The following is a 19,735-nucleotide window of genomic DNA, read 5'->3' as shown; positions in this document are numbered from 1 at the left end:
GTGACGTTAGCAGGGGCTGTCCATGGCGGTGGTACTGAATAGGTTGATATATATGGCTTGAGAATCAATACAGGAGCTCTTTCACGGCGGTATAGAGCAGGTAAATTATTGAGAAAGTGATGTTCATTATAAAGAAGCACTTTAGAAATCACTGCATTTATAAAATAATCCAAATTCCAAACTAAATGCAACCTTGGATATCACACACACACGCACACACACGTTTGTTTGTTTGTTTGTTTGTGTTTGTGTAATGTATGTATGCATAATTTTGCAATTGTGTGGACCTGCAACCTCACTGCCAAAAGTATTCTGCCTTAACCAGCTACAATAACTGGTTGTTTGACTTTGCTTGCTTTTGAAAGGGTAATTTATATTATCATGGTCATATATATTATGAAGGCCTGGTGCAGCGCTGATGGGTTGACGGTGGGGATAAGTGTCCCGTCTACAATGCCAATTACTCACGGGACACCCACAATGTCATGGAAGCCTTGATGTGCCTCCATCACTTCATGCCTGGCGAAAGGCATAGCCTATGTAGGCTATACATTCGGTTGTGTGACGGAGCAGGATGTTTATGACTGAGTGAATGCACTGACACCGAGGTCTTACTCAGCCCATTTCCATCCCTAACCACCTCCAGAAAAGATTTGAATTATATGTTATTATAACCTTAAGATGCCGTGTGAACGTTTGAAACAATATATATATATATATTATATATATTATGTGTGTGTGTGTGTGTGTGTGTGTGTGTGTGTGAGTGAATGTATGTACTGTATATATGTGTGTGTAAAAAACATTTTATTTTATTTTATTGTATTGTTTTGTATTGTTAGTTTTTTTATAGTTTTATTTTCACATAATGTTACAGTGCAAGAACTCTTAATGGCTTTTACAAGTATGCATCATTTTCTTCATGAAAATATTTAGCTTTTTGATTTTGATTTAAAATATTGTCATCTCTGCTTGTTTTTATTATATTTACCTAAATAAATAATAAATCTTGATTGCCTAGAATACAATATAAACACAATGAGGCTGTCCATTCATTAAACCCTTTATTTGGTTTCTCTAAATCAGGACTACTTTAAAGACACAATTTATGGTTGGGGACTCTGGGGTAAAGTAGACCCCATTGATTTCCACTCCCTTTCCAGCAACTTTTATGCTTTGCACTGTCAATGGCTTGAAAACACATAAAGAATTACTCCTTTCCTATAGACACAATGTGCGCTTGGTCCCGATTCCATGGTGATCCCTATGGGACTCCAACTGAGAAGTAAAAACAGAACCAAAAAACAATGCTTCCTCTCCTCATTCTCACTACAAACATCCCTCAACCACACAAAGCACACAGCAGATATGAAAGTTTGCCATGTTAAGATTCAACAAATGTATTCAACTGTGGTAAGTGTTATTTGGCCTGGGACTGATGTAGAAAAAAAACTAAACAACTTACATTGTAGAGAACTGAATCAATACCCACAATGACACATAACTTAATTATATTTTTGCCAGATAAGATCATATTCTCATTATAATAAACTTAATAAAATGGGAGTTTTGTACTAGCTAGAAGTGAGGCATTTGTATAGATTTATGCTTGATTAAATTATTGTCTATACGGTATGTATTACAGGTCCTTCTCAAAAAATTTGCATATTGTGATAAAGTTCATTATTTTCCATAATGTAATGATAAAAATTAAACTTTCATATATTTTAGATTCATTGCACACCAACTGAAATATTTCAGGTCTTTTATTGTTTTAATACTGATGATTTTGGCATACAGCTCATGAAAACCCCAAATTCCTATCTCAAAAAATTAGCATATCATGAAAAGGTTCTCTAAACGAGCTATTAACCTAATCATCTGAATCAACTAATTAACTCTAAACACCTGCAAAAGATTCCTGAGAGTTTTAAAAAACTCCCAGCATGGTTCATTACTCAAAACCGCAATCATGGGTAAGACTGCCGACCTGACTGCTGTCCAGAAGGCCATCATTGACACCCTCAAGCGAGAGGGTAAGACACAGAAAGAAATTTCTGAATGAATAGGCTGTTCCCAGAGTGCTGTATCAAGGCACCTCAGTGGGAAGTCTGTGGGAAGGAAAAAGTGTGGCAAAAAACGCTGCACAACGAGAAGAGGTGACCGGACCCTGAGGAAGATTGTGGAGAAGGACCGATTCCAGACCTTGGGGGACCTGCGGAAGCAGTGGACTGAGTCTGGAGTAGAAACATCCAGAGCCACCGTGCACAGGCGTGTGCAGGAAATGGGCTACAGAGAAGCAGCACTGGACTGTTGCTCAGTGGTCCAAAGTACTTTTTTCGGATGAAAGCAAATTTTGCATGTCATTCGGAAATCAACGTGCCAGAGTCTGGAGGAAGACTGGGGAGAAGGAAATGCCAAAATGCCTGAAGTCCAGTGTCAAGTACCCACAGTCAGTGATGGTCTGGGGTGCCATGTCAGCTGCTGGTGTTGATCCACTGTGTTTTATCAAGAGCAGGGTCAATGCAGCTAGCTATCAGGAGATTTTGGAACACTTCATGCTTCCATCTGCTGAAAAGCTTTATGGAGATGAAGATTTCGTTTTTCAGCACTACCTGGCACCTGCTCACAGTGCCAAAACCACTGGTAAATGGTTTACTGACCATGGTATTACTGTGCTCAATTGGCCTGCCAACTCTCCTGACCTGAACCCCATAGAGAATCTGTGGGATATTGTGAAGAGAAAGTTGAGAGACGCAAGACCCAACACTCTGGATGAGCTTAAGGTTGCTATCGAAGCATCCTGGGCCTCCATAACACCTCAGCAGTGCCACAGGCTGATTGCCTCCCATGCCACGCCGCATTGAAGCAGTCATTTCTGCAAAAGGATTCCCGACCAAGTATTGAGTGCATAACTGAACATAATTATTTGAAGGTTGAATTTTTTTGTATTAAAAACTATTTTCTTTTATTGGTCTATTAAAATATGCTAATTTTTTTAGATAGGAATTTTGGGTTTTCATGAGCTGTATGCCAAAATCATCCGTATTAAAACAATAAAAGACCTGAAATATTTCAGTTGGTGTGCAATGAATCTAAAATATATGAAAGTTTAATTTTTATCAAACATTATGGAAAATAATGAACTTTATCACAATATGCTAATTTTTTGAGAAGGACCTGTATATCCTATTGTTTTACCTCGAAGATGAAATGTGTAAAAAGTGTCACCGGAAATGTTTTTCTTTATAATCTTTCATCAAAATGTAATAACTTGCTCCGTTTATTACGCAATCAATTTTCACATATGTAGAGACCACTTCTCACAATCAAATTAACTCCTGATGGGTAAATTTTACATTGTAGGTACTAAACATAATTTTGCCAAAAAGAACTGAATCAGAATAAACATACTAAAGCATTATGTCAGCATTCTGCATTATAACTCTCTCAACTATAACTAGAACTTTACCAGAGTAGAGGAACTTTGAATCAAGCTAAACACCAAATTTTTGTGTTCCTTGCAGAGTGAAAAGGCCTCCATACCTTCGTGATTGAATGTGAGTTGACTTTGACCGTACCAAAGTGAAGATGAAGTTGCTATGGAAACTGCTGGTTCTGCAGTCATTCCTGGGGTGCCTTGCAGGTAAAAGTATCTTATTAAGAACTTTTGATGTGCTCCTCTTTGTGAAGTCTGGTTCCATATTCCTGTGTATATAGGCCAGGGGACTGTCTGAAAAGATGTAATGGAGTCACATAATTCGGCAAGAAGCTGTGCAAAAACGTCATAACATTTGTCATAACATTCGGCAAGGAGCTGTGCAAAAATTAGGCTTTCGTAATCGAAGCCCTGGCCCTGTAAATAATACTTTGTGTGAAAATAAAAGTTGTCTGAGATTTACTGCCTCTAGTGTGTGTTTCAACTGGAAACTGCAGCAGTTTGTACGTATAGGAATATTTTTTGAGTTTTGCAGAAATGTGGTTAGAGGCTCTTGTTTCCAGTCAGCCTGGGTAGCGAAATCAAGAGCTCCTGATATAGTAGTATTATTTGTATACTTAATTTCTGCTTATTAGTAACCTTTTACTTTTTTTAAGCTGTGTTGTTGATTGTTTATGCTTTAAAGTGGAATTTTTGCTTTGTTATTTTGCTGTCTGATATTTCATTATGTGGCGTGTTGTTATGAAAATGCCATATTCACAACGCAAGTTACAACCTAATTGGTGTGTATTTGGTTCAAGTTAATCTGTGCCTATGTAATATATATACATATTAGTCAGGCGGCAGTGGCTCAGTGGTTCATGTAGGTTGTCTACAAACCGGAAGGTTGGTGGTTCAATCCCCGGCTCCACCTGACCAAGTGTCGAGGTGTCCTTGAGCTTGAGCTCCTTGAGCAAGACACCTAACCCCAGCTGCTCCTGATGAGCTGGATGGTGCCTTGAATGGCTGACACCGCAGTCGGTGTATGAATGAGTGTGTGAATGGGTGAATGTGAGGCAACTTGTAAAGCGCTTTGGATGCCCATGTGGTCTGTTGAAAGCACTAGATAAATAGATACCATTTATCATCAGTATCTTATAAAGATTTTAGTTTAGTTAAACACAATAAAATTTATTTTGAAGTCAATGATCCCCCCCATCTATCAATGTATTCAAAACTCTTATCTTGAATTTATTTCATTAAGGCACAATTACTGTTTCTCTATTAATACTTTCTTTTTTACCTGAGGTCTCTTTTACATTAATCATAATCTGACTCGGAGAAGCGGTTCCATTTCTCATACTTAACACTGTCTGTGTGAAGTTAGCACTTTTTACAAGTATTTAATCAGCTGGTACTTTGTGAGATGATGTCCTGCTAATCATTTACTGTAGTTTATTTTTAAGGAATGAAAGAAAAAAATCCACAGATGCCACAAATTATCAATAATGTTTATTTCAGCATTTGCTTTACCTTTAGTTTTGGTGATGCAAATGTGGCAGCCTAATTCAACCACGAAATATATTTTGTGATTTTTTTTTTTTTTTGTATTTCTATCGCCTTAATATTTAATTTATTTTATTGTAAAAAAGCCAGCAACAACTTGTTTAGTACTGTTTCGAAAGCATCTGAGGATACTCATTAAGTTGGTTGAGAGAATGTCCACAAGGAATAGTGACATTGAAGAAGCTAAAATATAAGATAGTTATGATCTGATTCACATATTATTCTAAAATGTGGAAGAGAGTAAGTAGGTGTGTCTTTTAAATTGGTAGAATATATATGACAACATTGAAAATGCATTTGCATCTCTTCAGCTGCTGAAAGGAGAAGAATAAATTTGATGAAAATTGTCTCAACTTCACATTTAATGTTGTCAGAATGTGCTGTGTATTTTCCTTTCAAAGGGAAAATCACTCACTTCATGTTGTTCCAAACCAGACTTCTTTTCTTCCACACTGGCCGCTCTATTCCAAGCAATTGTGAAGAATGTGAATGGCATGAGGTTGAGTAATAGTGACAGACTCTTCATGGGTGAACTATTTTTTTAATCTGTTCAGTTACATTATCTCCCAACACATACTTGGATCAGAAAAGACACTGTGTTTGGTGTTGCTTGACTTTCTTGCACTGAGGGATCTTTGTGTTTCCCTTGTATTTTCAGTTAGTGGTGGGTGGCACTGGTTGTTGTAGTGTTCCCTTTTAACGCTGAACTGACAGGAAAGGTCGTGCAACCTGCCGAATAGCAGAGACGAGGAAGGTTTGCCCCTTAAAAGACGAGGCTTGGCAGGGGGACTGCTCAGAATGCTGAGAGGGGACCGCAATGATCTCCATCCCCTGCTAGGCATCTGCCTTTGTTCTCTCACAGCAGTGCATAGTAACACGGGCGAGCTGTCTGCTACACACACACACATGTCACTCCACCCTGATCGCCCACCCAGTTAGCATGTGATTACCTTACCATCACACATACTTCAACCAAACACACGCTGCATTATAATTCCCTGTCTGTTTCTATTGTTCTCATTGACTCAGGGCCAGGCTCATTATTTTAGATTTAGGTTTCTTCAACACACTGTCATGACTCAAAAAAATACTTCAAGCAACATGATTTCCCATTTTGGCAGAAGATATGACTCAAAAATGAAAATGTGGTCATTATTTAGTAAAAGACAGAGTTGGACACATTTTTAACACAACCTTAATTCCCCTATTCTGTGCCATTTGATTAATCCATCTGATACACCATCTGAAAAGACACAAAGTGACACTGTAGCATTCCATGGAGGTAAATCAAAACAGAAAATGATCCAATGAAAGGAAATTGAAGACAGCATGGGTGAACGTAGTTAAATCATGATTTGGTTTAGCATTTGAGCAGGTGAGTTGAACTTAACAGGTCTGAGATGTTTTTATTTCTAGCAGTCAGTGACTTAGTTGAAGTGTGTGTGGAGGTTCACGGCTTGAGCCTTAGAAACTAATCACTTGACATTTTCCCTTACCAGCTGAGCTGTTTAATTTGCCCACCGTTTTCGTCTTTGATTACAAATTTCTTCCAGTCAGTGAAGTGCTCTTTGGCATCAGCTGCTAATAGGAAGCAGTATTTTTGCTAACAAAAAGCATTCTATTACTAATTCCACAAACCATTTTTTTTTATATACAATTAGTTTTTGAAACAAAATTTTTTTAATCGTTCAAAACATGTACAACTTTTTTGCCTCCCAAAGTTGATGGCATTCTTTAATGGCATTTATAGTTCCATGAAGAACCTTTAACATCCATAGAAGCTTTTCATTCCAGAAATGGTATTTTATAGTGGAAAAGGGTCTTAAGATTTTTTAAATGTTCTTCACACTAAGAAAAAAATGTTTGATTATTTTAAGAACTGTTCAGTGAAATTCTCTTTGTGGAACCAAAAATGGTTCTTCTATGGCATCGCTGAGGAAATCCCCCTTTTGAAACCTGTATTTTTAAAAGTGTCCACAATTTTTTTATACTGTAAAATTAAAAAGGGACAGAGGCTATCAAGCTCTAAAATTTACGACAACAACAATAAAACCTATAAAAATAGTTCACAATTCTTCTGAAAATTTGTCTGAGAAGATCAAAATTGAAGTTGTTTTTCACTGAAAACTTGCCCTCTGCATCAAATGTCATGTTCAATGTTAATGTTCAAACTCATCATTACATTAGATTAAAAATAAGACTGATATTCTTTTATTTAACTGGGCTATCGTAAAGTCTTTACTGCTATTGTCTGTCTTTTCAGAGGTGTATACAACCGGCTATCGGTAGACTTGAACTTGCTTGAACTGTGGCCGTAAAATTTTAAAGAACATCTTCTTTTTTGATTAGTTTGTGGGTTAGAATGTTATGATATAGCAATCAGCTCAGACACCGTCTTTGTTCCTATGCTGTTATTTTGTATGTCGGGTTTATATAGACCACTCACAGTTGAAAAGGCAGATAGCGGGACCTAGAAACCCATCATTTGGTGACCAAGTTATTCATGGCTTGTAAAGGCGAGGCCCAGTGGGGATTCTGTAAACAGCATTTTCACAAAACAATTTTTGCCTTCCGTGAGGTGTTATGTTCTAAGAAGCACTGTCTGCCTGACCCACCGCTGGCACGGCGCATTCAAATGCTAATAGAACACCAAATGACTCGCTTACATGACTCTCTATATTGAAAAACAATCACATTGTGTGATCTTTTTCTTCAAAGATGTTTGTTTGCGTATGTAGAGCATGCATATATCCCAAGTGTTTGTCTTTCTACTAGCAAGAAATAGTGTAGTCATTGAGCTGTGTATCGTATGTTATCACATTTCACACCACATATTCCACACACCTCTGTGCTTGTGAATATGAATTGGTAATATGAATCTTAATTGGTTTGCGTGCATGTGGATTGGTATGAGTGTATCCGGGTGCGTGTGTGCGCTACCTGACTCTACACCAGGTGGAATACATGCTTAGTTTTCATGTGTGTTGAGGATTTGTAGCTCATCCGTTGTCCTCATTAGTATCATAGACAAAGGCACTCTTATTATATTGCATTGTACAGAACAGAAATCCAATTTTCTGCTAAAATCTGATGGATTTTATTTATTTATTTATTGTGAGGTTGTGGATATTACCTATTCTGTCGCCTGTTCTGACCAGTGTCTGATAAATGTGGCCCATATCAGACACTGGTCAGAACAGGCAACAGTGTGACCTGCATGCATAAATCATTGATCTGAAGAAACAGCAAAGGATTTAACAAGTATATGAAATATACAGTCCCTAATGCAAACAATTAAATATAATAATAATAATCTTGCATCCAGAATTTTGTGGTCAGTAAGATTATACGTTTGTTTAAAAGAATACTGACTTTTATTCAACAAACATGCATCAAATTGATCAAAAATGCCAATAACAACAATTAAAATGTTACAAAAAATATATTTCAGACAGGACCACTTTGCAAGTTACTTGACTTTATTGAACACAATTTATCTTTGGCGGTATGGTTCCTTATGGGGGTTCTTGCTCCAAAATTAATTGAACATACAAGAGCTTTAACATTAACCCCCGGAACCATCAGCTTGGAAATGCATCGACAATTAAGACACTAAATGTCTTTAAAAGCAAACAGTGGTAATCGTGAAGATGTGGCTGTGGGACATCTGTACTGTAGTTTGGTTATAAAGATGAGTGACCCTCAGCAGTGAGGTCCATGCCAGCCAGAACTCGAAAGCCTTAGTGATCTGAAACAAAAGAAGACAACAACCAGAAGGTGCACGGTAATATGCTCATGCTTATAATGGGGAGGGAGGGAGGGTTGCAAGCAGTTTGAGCATACTTAACAAGCAGAAATGCCACGTATATATGTTCCGTGTCTAATAGGAGAATGGTAGTGATAGGAGCGATTTGACAGCTGACCGGGTCAGCTGGTCATAGCACTATGCCTACGTGGCCTGGCTGAAGTAATGCTGTGCTCGGTTTTTCAAATAAATGCTGTTCTTTTGAACTTTCCATTCATCAAAGAATTCTGGAAAAAAAATGCATAATGGTTTCCACAAAAATATCAAGCAAAACAATTGTTTTCAACATTATTGATAATAAGAAATATTTCTTGAACATCAGAATATTAGAATGAGAATTGAAGTAAAGGCTGCTGAAAATTTAGCTTTGCCATCACTGGAATAAATTACATTTGAAAATATGTTAAAATAGGACTGTTTTACAAAATTGAAAAAAAGAAAAATTATATAAAAAAAAAACAATATTACTGTCTTCACTGTATTTTTTAATCTAATGACTGCAGCCTTGTTGAGCATAAAAGACTTATTTCAAAATCCTTAAAAATTATATATTTCCAGGCTTTAAGATAGTAAACAGACAGACTTTTGGTCCACATTTAGCTGTAGTGTAAATGTTGCCTTTTTGTGAACATTTTCTAACATTTGTGAATTGCATGTTTTGATAAATTGAGTTCATATGGAATGATGAAACTATGTGTAACAACTGTAATGATGACAGTAATTTGTTCTAGTGACACTTCTGAGTTTTATGCATCAGAGATTTGATTGCCTTTGCCCAGATTAGAGGGCTGAGTCCACATGATATAAGCTTTATTGATCTCCAATGATAGACAGTGAGAATTGCGTGAGCAAGAATAAATCCTGTGTCTATTTGATGTGAGAGTAATTTGAGGTGCTGTAGCTTTTTCAAGTGGGCCTGAAACCGAAGTCCATTGGTTGGTTAGAAGTCTGGTTTGCTTTCATGTAATTAATTGATTTAGTTACTGTATGGATTCTGCAATCTGCTGCGATGGGTCCCACAATCGTGCAGGTCTCTAATAGGAAGGTACCTGTTATAATGTTATGATCGAGGCTCTGGACTCTGAGCATTTTTATATATTTTCTATAAAAATGTTAATGTCCTGGCAATGTCACAAATAGCTTGTTTTACATTTAATTGAATTACATTAATGTTATAAGTTGAGATTTAGGCTGCAAAAAATATTTTAACTGCTACTATGTAAAAAGGAACACTGCTGTAAAAAGCACCTTATTGTTTAAAGTGTTTGCCATCCAAGTATTATTACAATTTTGATCATATAGCAGTAGGCCTACTTTTAAATGAAAAAAATGCACAATAGACTACTTTTGAATGCATTATTAGTTGTGTGATTAATCGCAGACAATAATGTGATTAATTGCAATAAAATTATAAAATTATATATATATATATATATATATATATATATATATATATATATATAGCAGCACAACTGTTTCCAGCATTGATAATAAATCAACATATTACAATGATTTCTAAAGGATTGTATGACACTGAAGACTGGAGTAATGGCTGATGACAATTCAGGAATAAATTATAGTAAAATGATATAAAAATATTATAAATTAGTATATTAAAATAGAAAATTGTTATTTTAAATAGCAATAATATTTCATAATATTACTGTTTTTTTTTAACCAAACAAGCAGATTTCTGGTTATTTTCATTATTTACTTCATTGAATAATTGTTTTATATTTTGGGAGTGGACTGTCCACCCACCAAAATGACTAGACAGAGAAAGAGTGAGAGAGGGATAATGTGAGGGTGAACAAAATCAAAGGTGTCACTGTGGCATGAGAATTCTATGCAAATAAATCCCAACATTTGGCCCCATGCAAATCCCTTGTCACCCCCGAAACAAATTGAAGTCATCAAGCAGATTCCTGTGCCAAGCTCCTCTGCAGTGAAAATATGCTTGTCACTCATCCAAAAATCCCAGCTCTTCTCTTTATATTTCCTGTGATTTTGTATTGTGCCTCTTTGTCATATTGTGAGGGCAGGGTTACACTTGTGCCTGTTGTGAGAGATTTGGATGTGGGATCTGTGTGGTTTTGCTTGCTGATTTGCTTTACGTATTTGTTGCTGTTTCTTTGAGCTTTACGTATTTGTTGCTGTTTCTTTGAGCTTCTGGCTTGGAGATGCTGCTTTCATGTAGATCAGAGGGCCACTTTCTCGAGACAAGTTTCTGTGTCTCATGGGAAGGCCAATAGACTTTGCCTCGGGCAAATGTTGCTCACAGGCAGAGACCTGGAACTTCGAAACGATATCCCGACAGAGGAGAGGAAGGGGTTATAGATGAAAAAGAGGTAAAAAAGAGCACTTTGTCATCCAGTTGGAAGATATGATGTTTGTTCTGTCTGGTATAACAGTCTTAAGACCTATTCGCACGGGATTAGTATTATCTGGTGACCTCCAGTGATTTGTAATAATTGCGGATGCTGTCTGTGATCTTAATCCCATACGAATCGGCCATGTCTGTAATTTGTAAAGTTAAAATTTCCCTGCAAAATACTTTGCCGAACCAGGTCCTGTGATAGTCCAGTATGAATTGGCATCTCTGTGATTTGACCTGGATTTGGCAGGTCGTATATAATTTTTTGAGGTTTTTGTTTCCTGTGTGCCTTTCGCAAAGAATGGAGCTGCGTTGGAGTGTTTGATAGTATTTTGGGTGCTGTCATCATATCACTACACCAAAGAATTTGCAGAAAGAGAAAGCTGAAAAGGTTTAGACGTTTATGTGTTACAAATAAATCAAGCATAAAGCTTGAGATATTATTTTAACCTGGTGAAATGTAAATGACACATTGCAAGAAACTATATTAATTACTTTTTTTTAATTCATCTGGACCATAGAATAGGTCTCTCAAAGCCTTGACAACTGGGTATCCTGTAGATAAGTCAGTAAATTTGATTAAAATCACAGGCTTTGCTTATCTTGTTTGAATGCACCACACGAAATTCAGATGTGGGGGGGTGGCTGGGTGGGGGGTAATTTCAAAATCACACAAGGTCCCTAGATAATACTAATCCTGTGCGAATAGCGCTTTAGAAGCGCACATTGAAAGGGGAGATGTGTACTGCACCACACTTTGTGAAGAATAGTACTGACAGCACTGAAATAGTTTGGTTACAGTAGTACTAAGAACAGGTTTAACATTTTGGCAGAAAAGATTGAGTTCGAATCGTGCATATTTTTTTGCATTATCTGTGATATTATTTTCATGTCAATTACTTTTTCCAAAAAAATTATCTATACCATACACTGAAAAAAATGTTATGTTGACTTTACTTAATTTTATTATGTCAAGGGGTTGCACGAAATAAATTTTTCTAAATCCAGATATATTTTTTAGGTTGAGTGTACTTATATTTTATAAATTGGTTGTACTTATATTGTATAAGTTGATTTTATTAATAAAAATAAAAAATAAAAAAAACATGCTGCAATGCATGCTGGGAGCCATGGATGAGTTTTGTACTACAATAGTACCCAGCATGCATTGCAGCATCTTTTTTTCGTCACTATTGTTGAGGTTCATATTCTGATTATTGCTGTCTGTGTGTGACTAATTGCTGTCATAGAAGAAAGATGTATAAGCACAAAATAATTGAAAAGTCCTTTTTGACTGATTATGACAGAACCACTGGCTCTTTGAATGTTTTTTATTGTAAACATCCAAACTAATTATAAACCACCTATTTAGTCTGATGTTTGACTCTGAACAACTCCATAATTGATGATTGTCATCAACAAAATGCTGAATAACAACCAATATCTGATAATATTCTCTCTATGATTTTGAGTTATAACCAGTGTTGGGAAGGTTACTTTGGAAATGTAATAGGTTACAGATTACAAGTTACCCTGTTTAAAATGTAATAGTAGTGTAACTTTTTCAATTACTTTATTAAAGTAATGTAACTAATTACTTTTGAGTACTTTTTGATTACTTTTCTAAATTTGTGAAACTTAAAGAATAATAAATAAAAGCATATACATCAACTTACAGTTATCTAATAAGCATGTGACGTATTCTGTGTAATAAACTCCTGAAACATTGGTGTTTTTTTTAAACTGCTGTCTCTGTATATGATGATAGTTTTCTCAAAATAAGTAAAATGCACATGAAGTGACACAGAGCAGTTCTAGAAATTATGTTTATGTGCTCGTGTACTCCTATATTGAGGCAGCAGAGGTTGAAAACGCTGCGAGCTTCAGTAGGCCTATGTGTAGTAAATGAAACCATGTCTTTGCCATTAATTTACAGGAGGGGCGGACTGGGAAAAAAATTCAGACTGGAAATACAAACTCATACAAACAAATTCATGGACAAAACTATTTTTTGTATGGACCTGACATAAAAAAGGTTTAAATCTTTAATTTGGGGACATGCAAAATAATTAAAACTTCTCTCCTGAACTGCACCTTCACTTCCATTTTTCTCTTCAGTGTCTTTATTTTGCCCTGTTATCCATCACTCTCATGACTTTAATACTCAAGATTGAACAAAACTATACTTTACAATACAATACTCTACAATACTACAATATCTTTATAGAAAAATCCTAATACTGTACACGAGTCATGTTTTTCCCTTACAAAAAATTACCATGCTTTTATTAGTCTATATAAAAGTACTGTTTTTTTGTTTTGTTTTTTGCAAATGGATTTGTATTTATTTTTAAATAAATAAATTTGTAAAATAATTTTACATTTTTGGTTATCACAGTTAAACAATAGTAACCATTTTCTCTGGATTTATAGTTAAATATTAAAATGTTAATTTTCGTAAGGGTTGTGTTGTTGTCTGTCGTAGCTCCCCCTAAACCTATAAAAAAAAAAAAATCGGAATTTTTTTTCAGCTAAATTACTACTGTAACATTACAACAGATAATAATGATGTCCTTTATATAGTATTTTGAGTGATGACTGATGAGCAACGTGCTGCTGCTTGATTAAACAAATGAAAAATTTGAGTGATGACTGATGAGCAACGTGCTGCTGCTTGATTAAACAAATGAAAAAACAAAGACAAAAAAGCATCTTTACAGATGAAACTGACCTGAAACCCTGAACAGGAGTTCTGCTTCTCTGCTCCAGCAGTCCACTTTATTCTCTCTCTCTCTCTCTCTCTCTCTCTCTCTCTCTCTCTCTCTCTCTCTCTCTCTCTCTCTCTCTCTCTCTCTCTCTCTCTCTCTCTCTCTCTCTCTCTCTCTCTCTCTCTCTCTCTCTCTCTCTCTCTCTCTCTCTCTCTCTCTCTCTCTCTCTCTCTCTCTCTCTCTCTCTCTCTCTCTCTCTCTCTCTCTCTCTCTCTCTCTCTCTCTCTCTCTCTCGCATTGATTACTCTGAGTCTGATCCAAACCGTTTGGCGGAGGCGCGGAGAGCGCGCGAGTCATGACTAACAATTCATGACTTATTAGAGATTTAATTATCAAATGGCGGATTCGCAAATGATCACTTTAGTACATTCGCAGGCAATTATACAATAATGATATTAAATAGTGGGGCAAAATCGGCTGCCAGGCCATCGGGAATTGTCCCGGTTCTCCCGGTGTCCAGTCCGCGCCTGATTTCCACAGACAGGCAGTCATATATTGCATTTTCTGGGCTTAATATTCACAGACACTAGTCGATGTCATGTTTTGATTCAAGTGTACTGACCTACTTTTGATTTAGTCATCCAAAATGTGGCATATTCCGTCCGCGTTAGGCATTTCGTTTTTACGACTGGATTCTATGAACCAGACTGTATTTCCGCATCCCGGAAATTATTAGGGCGGTATGTCTCAGAATAGTCAGTGCAATTTGGGAAAGAAATCAGTTAAATCTGTATGTGGATGTGTGGAAATATTCAAATGTAATCCCCTTTATAATCGTAAAAAATTTCATAAGTAACTGTAATTTAATTACTCATTTTTTCTTAGTAACTGTAACTAATTACAGTTACAATAATTTTGTAATTAAATTACGTAACGCCGTTACATGTAACTAGTTACTCCCCAACACTGGTTATAACAAACATGTCTCATAAACACATGGTTACAACAATCAGAGAAAAATAAACTGAGACAGAAGTCAAGGGTCAGGAGCCCAACTAAAGCAAACACTGATCTCTAACATGGTTATTTCAAATGAAACAATAAATCAAATCTAAACCTTAGTTCATTCTTAATTAGATCTTCTGTAGACAGAAATAAAGTCAGTCTGGTTATTAATAAGTGCTTACTAATTGCTTAATTTTAGTTTCTTAAAGCCAAATATATTGAAATATCTAGTAGTATAATGTAATTATTATTTTTCTTTTATTTCTTTTCATTTATTTTATTAATATATTGTAGTATTTATTCATATTTTGAATTAATAAATTTTTTATATTTTAAGTTCTCATTTTAATTTAAGTTTTAGTAATTTTGTTATGTGCATTTGTCAATTGTATTAGTTTTTGTTAGCTTAAATTTTTTTCATTACATGTTCAGTTGAAGTAATTTTAGTACTTCAGTCTAAACATGTTTCATTTAATTTATTGAAGTTTTTTTTTAAGTTTGTAATATTGGTAATTTATATAATTCAGTTTATTTCAGTTAACAAAAAACATTTTAATAGTTCCCTCACACAAATCTATTGGATGGCTTCGGGACACTTGAAATGTACTGTGCGGTTAAAATAACTTGTTTAGTAATTTTTCTGTGTTTGTGCACACCACTAATCAGACATGCAAGTTAGAATGAAATCTGAATGGTCAACTTCCCTGGAAAAGCAATATGCATTTATTCAAAGTAGCATAAAACATCTGCCATGATTATTTCCATTCTTTCCACATATCAATATTTAATATAGATCAAATCCATGTGTCGCTGAAGTACTCATATCTATATCTTTCTCTTTCCATTATCGTTTATCAACCCAAAGATGGATATTCCCCTTTGGCGCCGTACTAGCCCCATCTCACAGAACCCCATTCACTCTAATGGCTCCCACAGTGCATGAACGATACAGGCAGCGTCTCCATCGTTCCCTGACCTTGAACCAATTTATATAGCTTTCTGTCGCTCCCTCACTGCAAATGCATGATCAGATGTGTCGGAGGCCTCATTGAGCATGGAGGAATACATTTTCACGAAAGTTCACTAGGGCACGCCATGTGTCGTCTGCACGGTTGGATTTACAGATCTTTTCATAAAAAGAGTGGACCATATCTCTAAGTTTAGCCTTTTGCAAACCCAAGGGAGAACAAGCATACAATTGGCTTCAAGTCTGGGTTCTAAACAGACTTATCTTCCCATATCTATAAGAGCTGAGCATGGAAAAGCTGCTTTGCCCGTGGCTTATGGTGTGCAAAAATTAATGCAATAGATTTGGGATTTTCTAAAGAAGGTTTTGCCTTGTCTGCTCTTTATAATTTATTATCTATTCTCATTGTGGTTTGTGGTGAGATCTGTAAATTCACGTGGTCACCTGGTTACAGAGATTGTGGTTTGTGTATTTGAAATGGAATTTTAAAGAGTGTAATCTTCAATGGATTTCATTTAAAAGACATACTGATATCTCTATCAATGTGGATTTTTCCAATAAAACTGATAACATTTCCCTGAAAGAATTTAGTTGTAAAGCTGAAGTAACTACAGTAAGGAGCCATTTGTCTTCAGTATGAGAAACCGAACCCAAGTGCTCTCAGTCTGATGTTCTCACCTTGAGAGATCCCTTTTTTTATAGACATAGTTCCTTTTATTCTTATGAATAAGACTTGAATCTTCAAATCCACACTTAGGTGAGAGAGAGGGAGCAAGAAAAGTTGACTGGAGTTTTTGACTTGATCCTCAATTGAATGATTCTGGTTCTTTGCCAGGCCTGATTTTCGAGACGTGGCATATGAGATCACCGTCACAGACAGAATTGTGAAGGAAAGGGTATGTATGTTGTCATGGTGACAGACACTGCAAAGAATTGAATATAACAGTGTTGCATTCTGAATTATGCAAGCAGCTTAGAAGTTTGAAATTCTTAAGATGTCTGACACGTCATTTAGTGGTGGCGTGATGGACATGTGAATAGAGAATGTCAGACTTCAATAAATGAGTAGTTTTCCACATTATGAATTTGCATATTTAATATTTTAATCTTTTTCTATTTAGCCATTGGAACTTGTTTACTTTGTTTTAGTGTTAAAAAAAGTTATAACCTTCCGGCTCTATGTTGAAGTTGTATGTGTTTGTTTTTAGTGCTGGGCAACGATTAAAATTTGTAATTGCGATTAATCGCAGTTAATCGCATTGCTATGCACAAAATTAATAATGCATTCAAAAGTTGTGCACTTTTTTTTCAAAAGTACTGATATATGAACAAAAGTGCAATAACATTTGGTTTGCAAACACTTTTTAACAACAGTATTCCTTTTACATAGAAGAAGTTAAAATATTTCTTGTAAATCTTAACTTATAACATTAATGTTTTTTAATTAAATATAAATTAAAATCCCGAGACCCATCGCAGCAGAGTGAGGCACGGGACAACACTTGATGGTCAGGTAGAGACTCGTGTGTGCGCGATGCATATATATACAGTGATGTATATATTAGGGCTGTTAAAATTAACACGTTAACGCAAACTCATTTTAACGGCGCTAATTTTAGATGACGGCTCGGATTATACAGGTAAATCAGGATTTTTGTGCAAATTAACATATTGGAAGGAAGAGTTGGTGTAGTCTTAAAGGGGTCATGACTTTGCTAAAAAGAAAATTTTTTGTGTATTTGGTGTAATGCAATGTTTATGCAGTTTATGGTTCAAAAACACATTATTTTCCACTTAAAGGGGTTCAGCTTCCCAAAGAACTCAGCGTTACATGAACAGTGAATGCAGTTTGTTTTTCCGGGGCAGCAACGGAGTGTATCAAGTGCCTTTGTGTGTTCTCTTTATTTGACTGATGAATGTTTTATAAACAAGGCCCAAATCAACGCAGGTTTTGCACATTGTTTGCTGTTAAAACATGGAGCAATCCCAGTGATAAAAGACCCTATTCATGTAAGTACAACTGCATCAGATTTCTGTCTTTTGTTGGAAATCAGTACATAAGTGAATATATGTTAATGGAAACAACACCTATTATAGCTCCACCCACTGCCTCCAGGAGCTCGACTTTTTCCGGAGAGAAAGCTGTATTTTTCTTTTATAAATATGATAAAACTAAAGACCCTTTGGATATATGAAGGATGCAGTACTACTCTATAGATACTCAAGATTAACATGAGATTGGGTGAAACTGTGTGTTATGGACCCTTTAATGTACATTTTTGTTGCTCCTCTATGCCCCGCCTTTTTGAAATGCGTTGATATTTACAAAGCTCAGCGTTCCGAAAAGTAAGGCATCTGTTGCATCCAGTGGGAACATATTTACTGATTATAATGACCTATACTGTCTTTTTACGCATTGCGTATCACACTGCGTAATTATAAAACAATGTCTGCATTTGAGAAAAAACAAACAACATGAGCTACTCTACACTGCTCAAAACTCGCATTTGAATCATCAGTGGCAAATTCTTTAAATATGAAAACACACTTAGAGCATTTAAGAAAGCGTACTTACAGACACAGGCACTGTAGGCTACTCTCCCAGGAAACAAGTTTTTGTCCTCCGTAAAAATGTGTTGTACACATCTGAATATTTGGGTTGAACTCTTCTGGAACATTGGTGTAAATACAACTTAACCACTGATTTCTAGTTATGTCCTCTTTTGGAAGGCTTTTACAACGAAACACACAGCATCTCCACAACATGGCGGCGGCAGAAGCAGAAAGAATAAAAGTTACTCCTTTATTTGCATTTTCATTTGGGTGGCGTTATGCAGATCTTCTAACATCATGATGTATAGACATGTGGGGGTATGTTAGAAAGCCGTTTAAGGAGGGCGTGTTTGACTCAACTTTTATAAAGAATATCTCTTCGGATTTGAGACTTCTGTCTTTGTAACTTTACAGATCTTATTTATGCACCAGCTCGTAACACTCCAAAGAGAAAGAAAAAATGTAAATCGCATCATATGACCCCTTTACTGATTCGTGTTTCAGTCAATATTTCATATTAATTCGGGGGTCTGACAAAAAAAATTGTAAAATATAACAATGCAAAATAGTTTTATTGAGAATTTGGCTGCAGTATTTTGGCCCAGAAAGGCAAACAAATTTAATAATAAATAATAAATGTACATTTTGCATGTTAAGAAGTGAGCTGCACTGTCCTGTAAATAATGTAAACAGGCTTGTGTAAGTAAATTGCTCCGTGCAAAGAAAGAGAAGTAATGGTAACCTGGTATTTCTATATTCTTTTTTCATGTGTGAATGAGTTATTTGAAAACATCTGTGACTTATGAAACATGTCTAGTCTTCATGCTCTATGTACGAGTATGGTTTCACTAATAATAAACATACATTTGCATAAAGCATCCATATTTGCCCATGCCCATGTTGATTAGAGTTTTAAAAACTTGAAAAGTATTAATTTAAGGTACATTTAGAACAGATCAAAATATGTATAAATGTCTATACAAACACACACACACACACACACATATATATATATACACACACACATTCACCAACCAGTATTTTGGTAAATTTGTTTAATTTCTTAAATAATTTCTATATATATATATATATATTTCTATTTCTATTTTCATTTACATAATATTTATTAGTTTTTTTTAGATGTCTGTATAGTTTCTCTTAAGTTTTTTATTAATTTTTGTTTAGTTTGTTTTAGTGAATTAAGTTATTAAATGTTGCCTTGAGATACAGTATGTTTAAGTTTTTTGTTTTATTTCAATTAACACTTTTATGTAATGTAAAATATATTTTGATGGTTTTAGTTTTAGTTAACTATGATACCACCATTTTACACTGCACA

The 19,735-nt window shown here is 35.5% G+C and overlaps 1 protein-coding gene across 2 annotated transcripts in view; it reads left to right on the top strand.

Annotated features, from left to right (window-relative positions):
• The first annotated feature begins 3,534 nt into the window (after positions 1-3,534).
• The window catches only part of LOC132151643 (contactin-4-like), a 148,379-nt gene continuing 132,178 nt past the window's right edge, over positions 3,535-19,735 (top strand). For both annotated transcript variants that reach the window (XM_059559899.1, XM_059559898.1), the window contains exon 1: positions 3,535-3,646. In XM_059559899.1, coding sequence (XP_059415882.1) covers positions 3,592-3,646 — 55 coding nt within the window. In that variant the 5' untranslated portion in view covers positions 3,535-3,591. The remainder of the gene's footprint in view (positions 3,647-19,735) is intronic.

Source organism: Carassius carassius, chromosome 10 (assembly GCF_963082965.1).
Source record: "Carassius carassius chromosome 10, fCarCar2.1, whole genome shotgun sequence".
Classification (NCBI taxonomy): Eukaryota; Metazoa; Chordata; class Actinopteri; order Cypriniformes; family Cyprinidae; genus Carassius; species Carassius carassius.
This window is presented reverse-complemented; position numbering and strand designations above follow the sequence as displayed.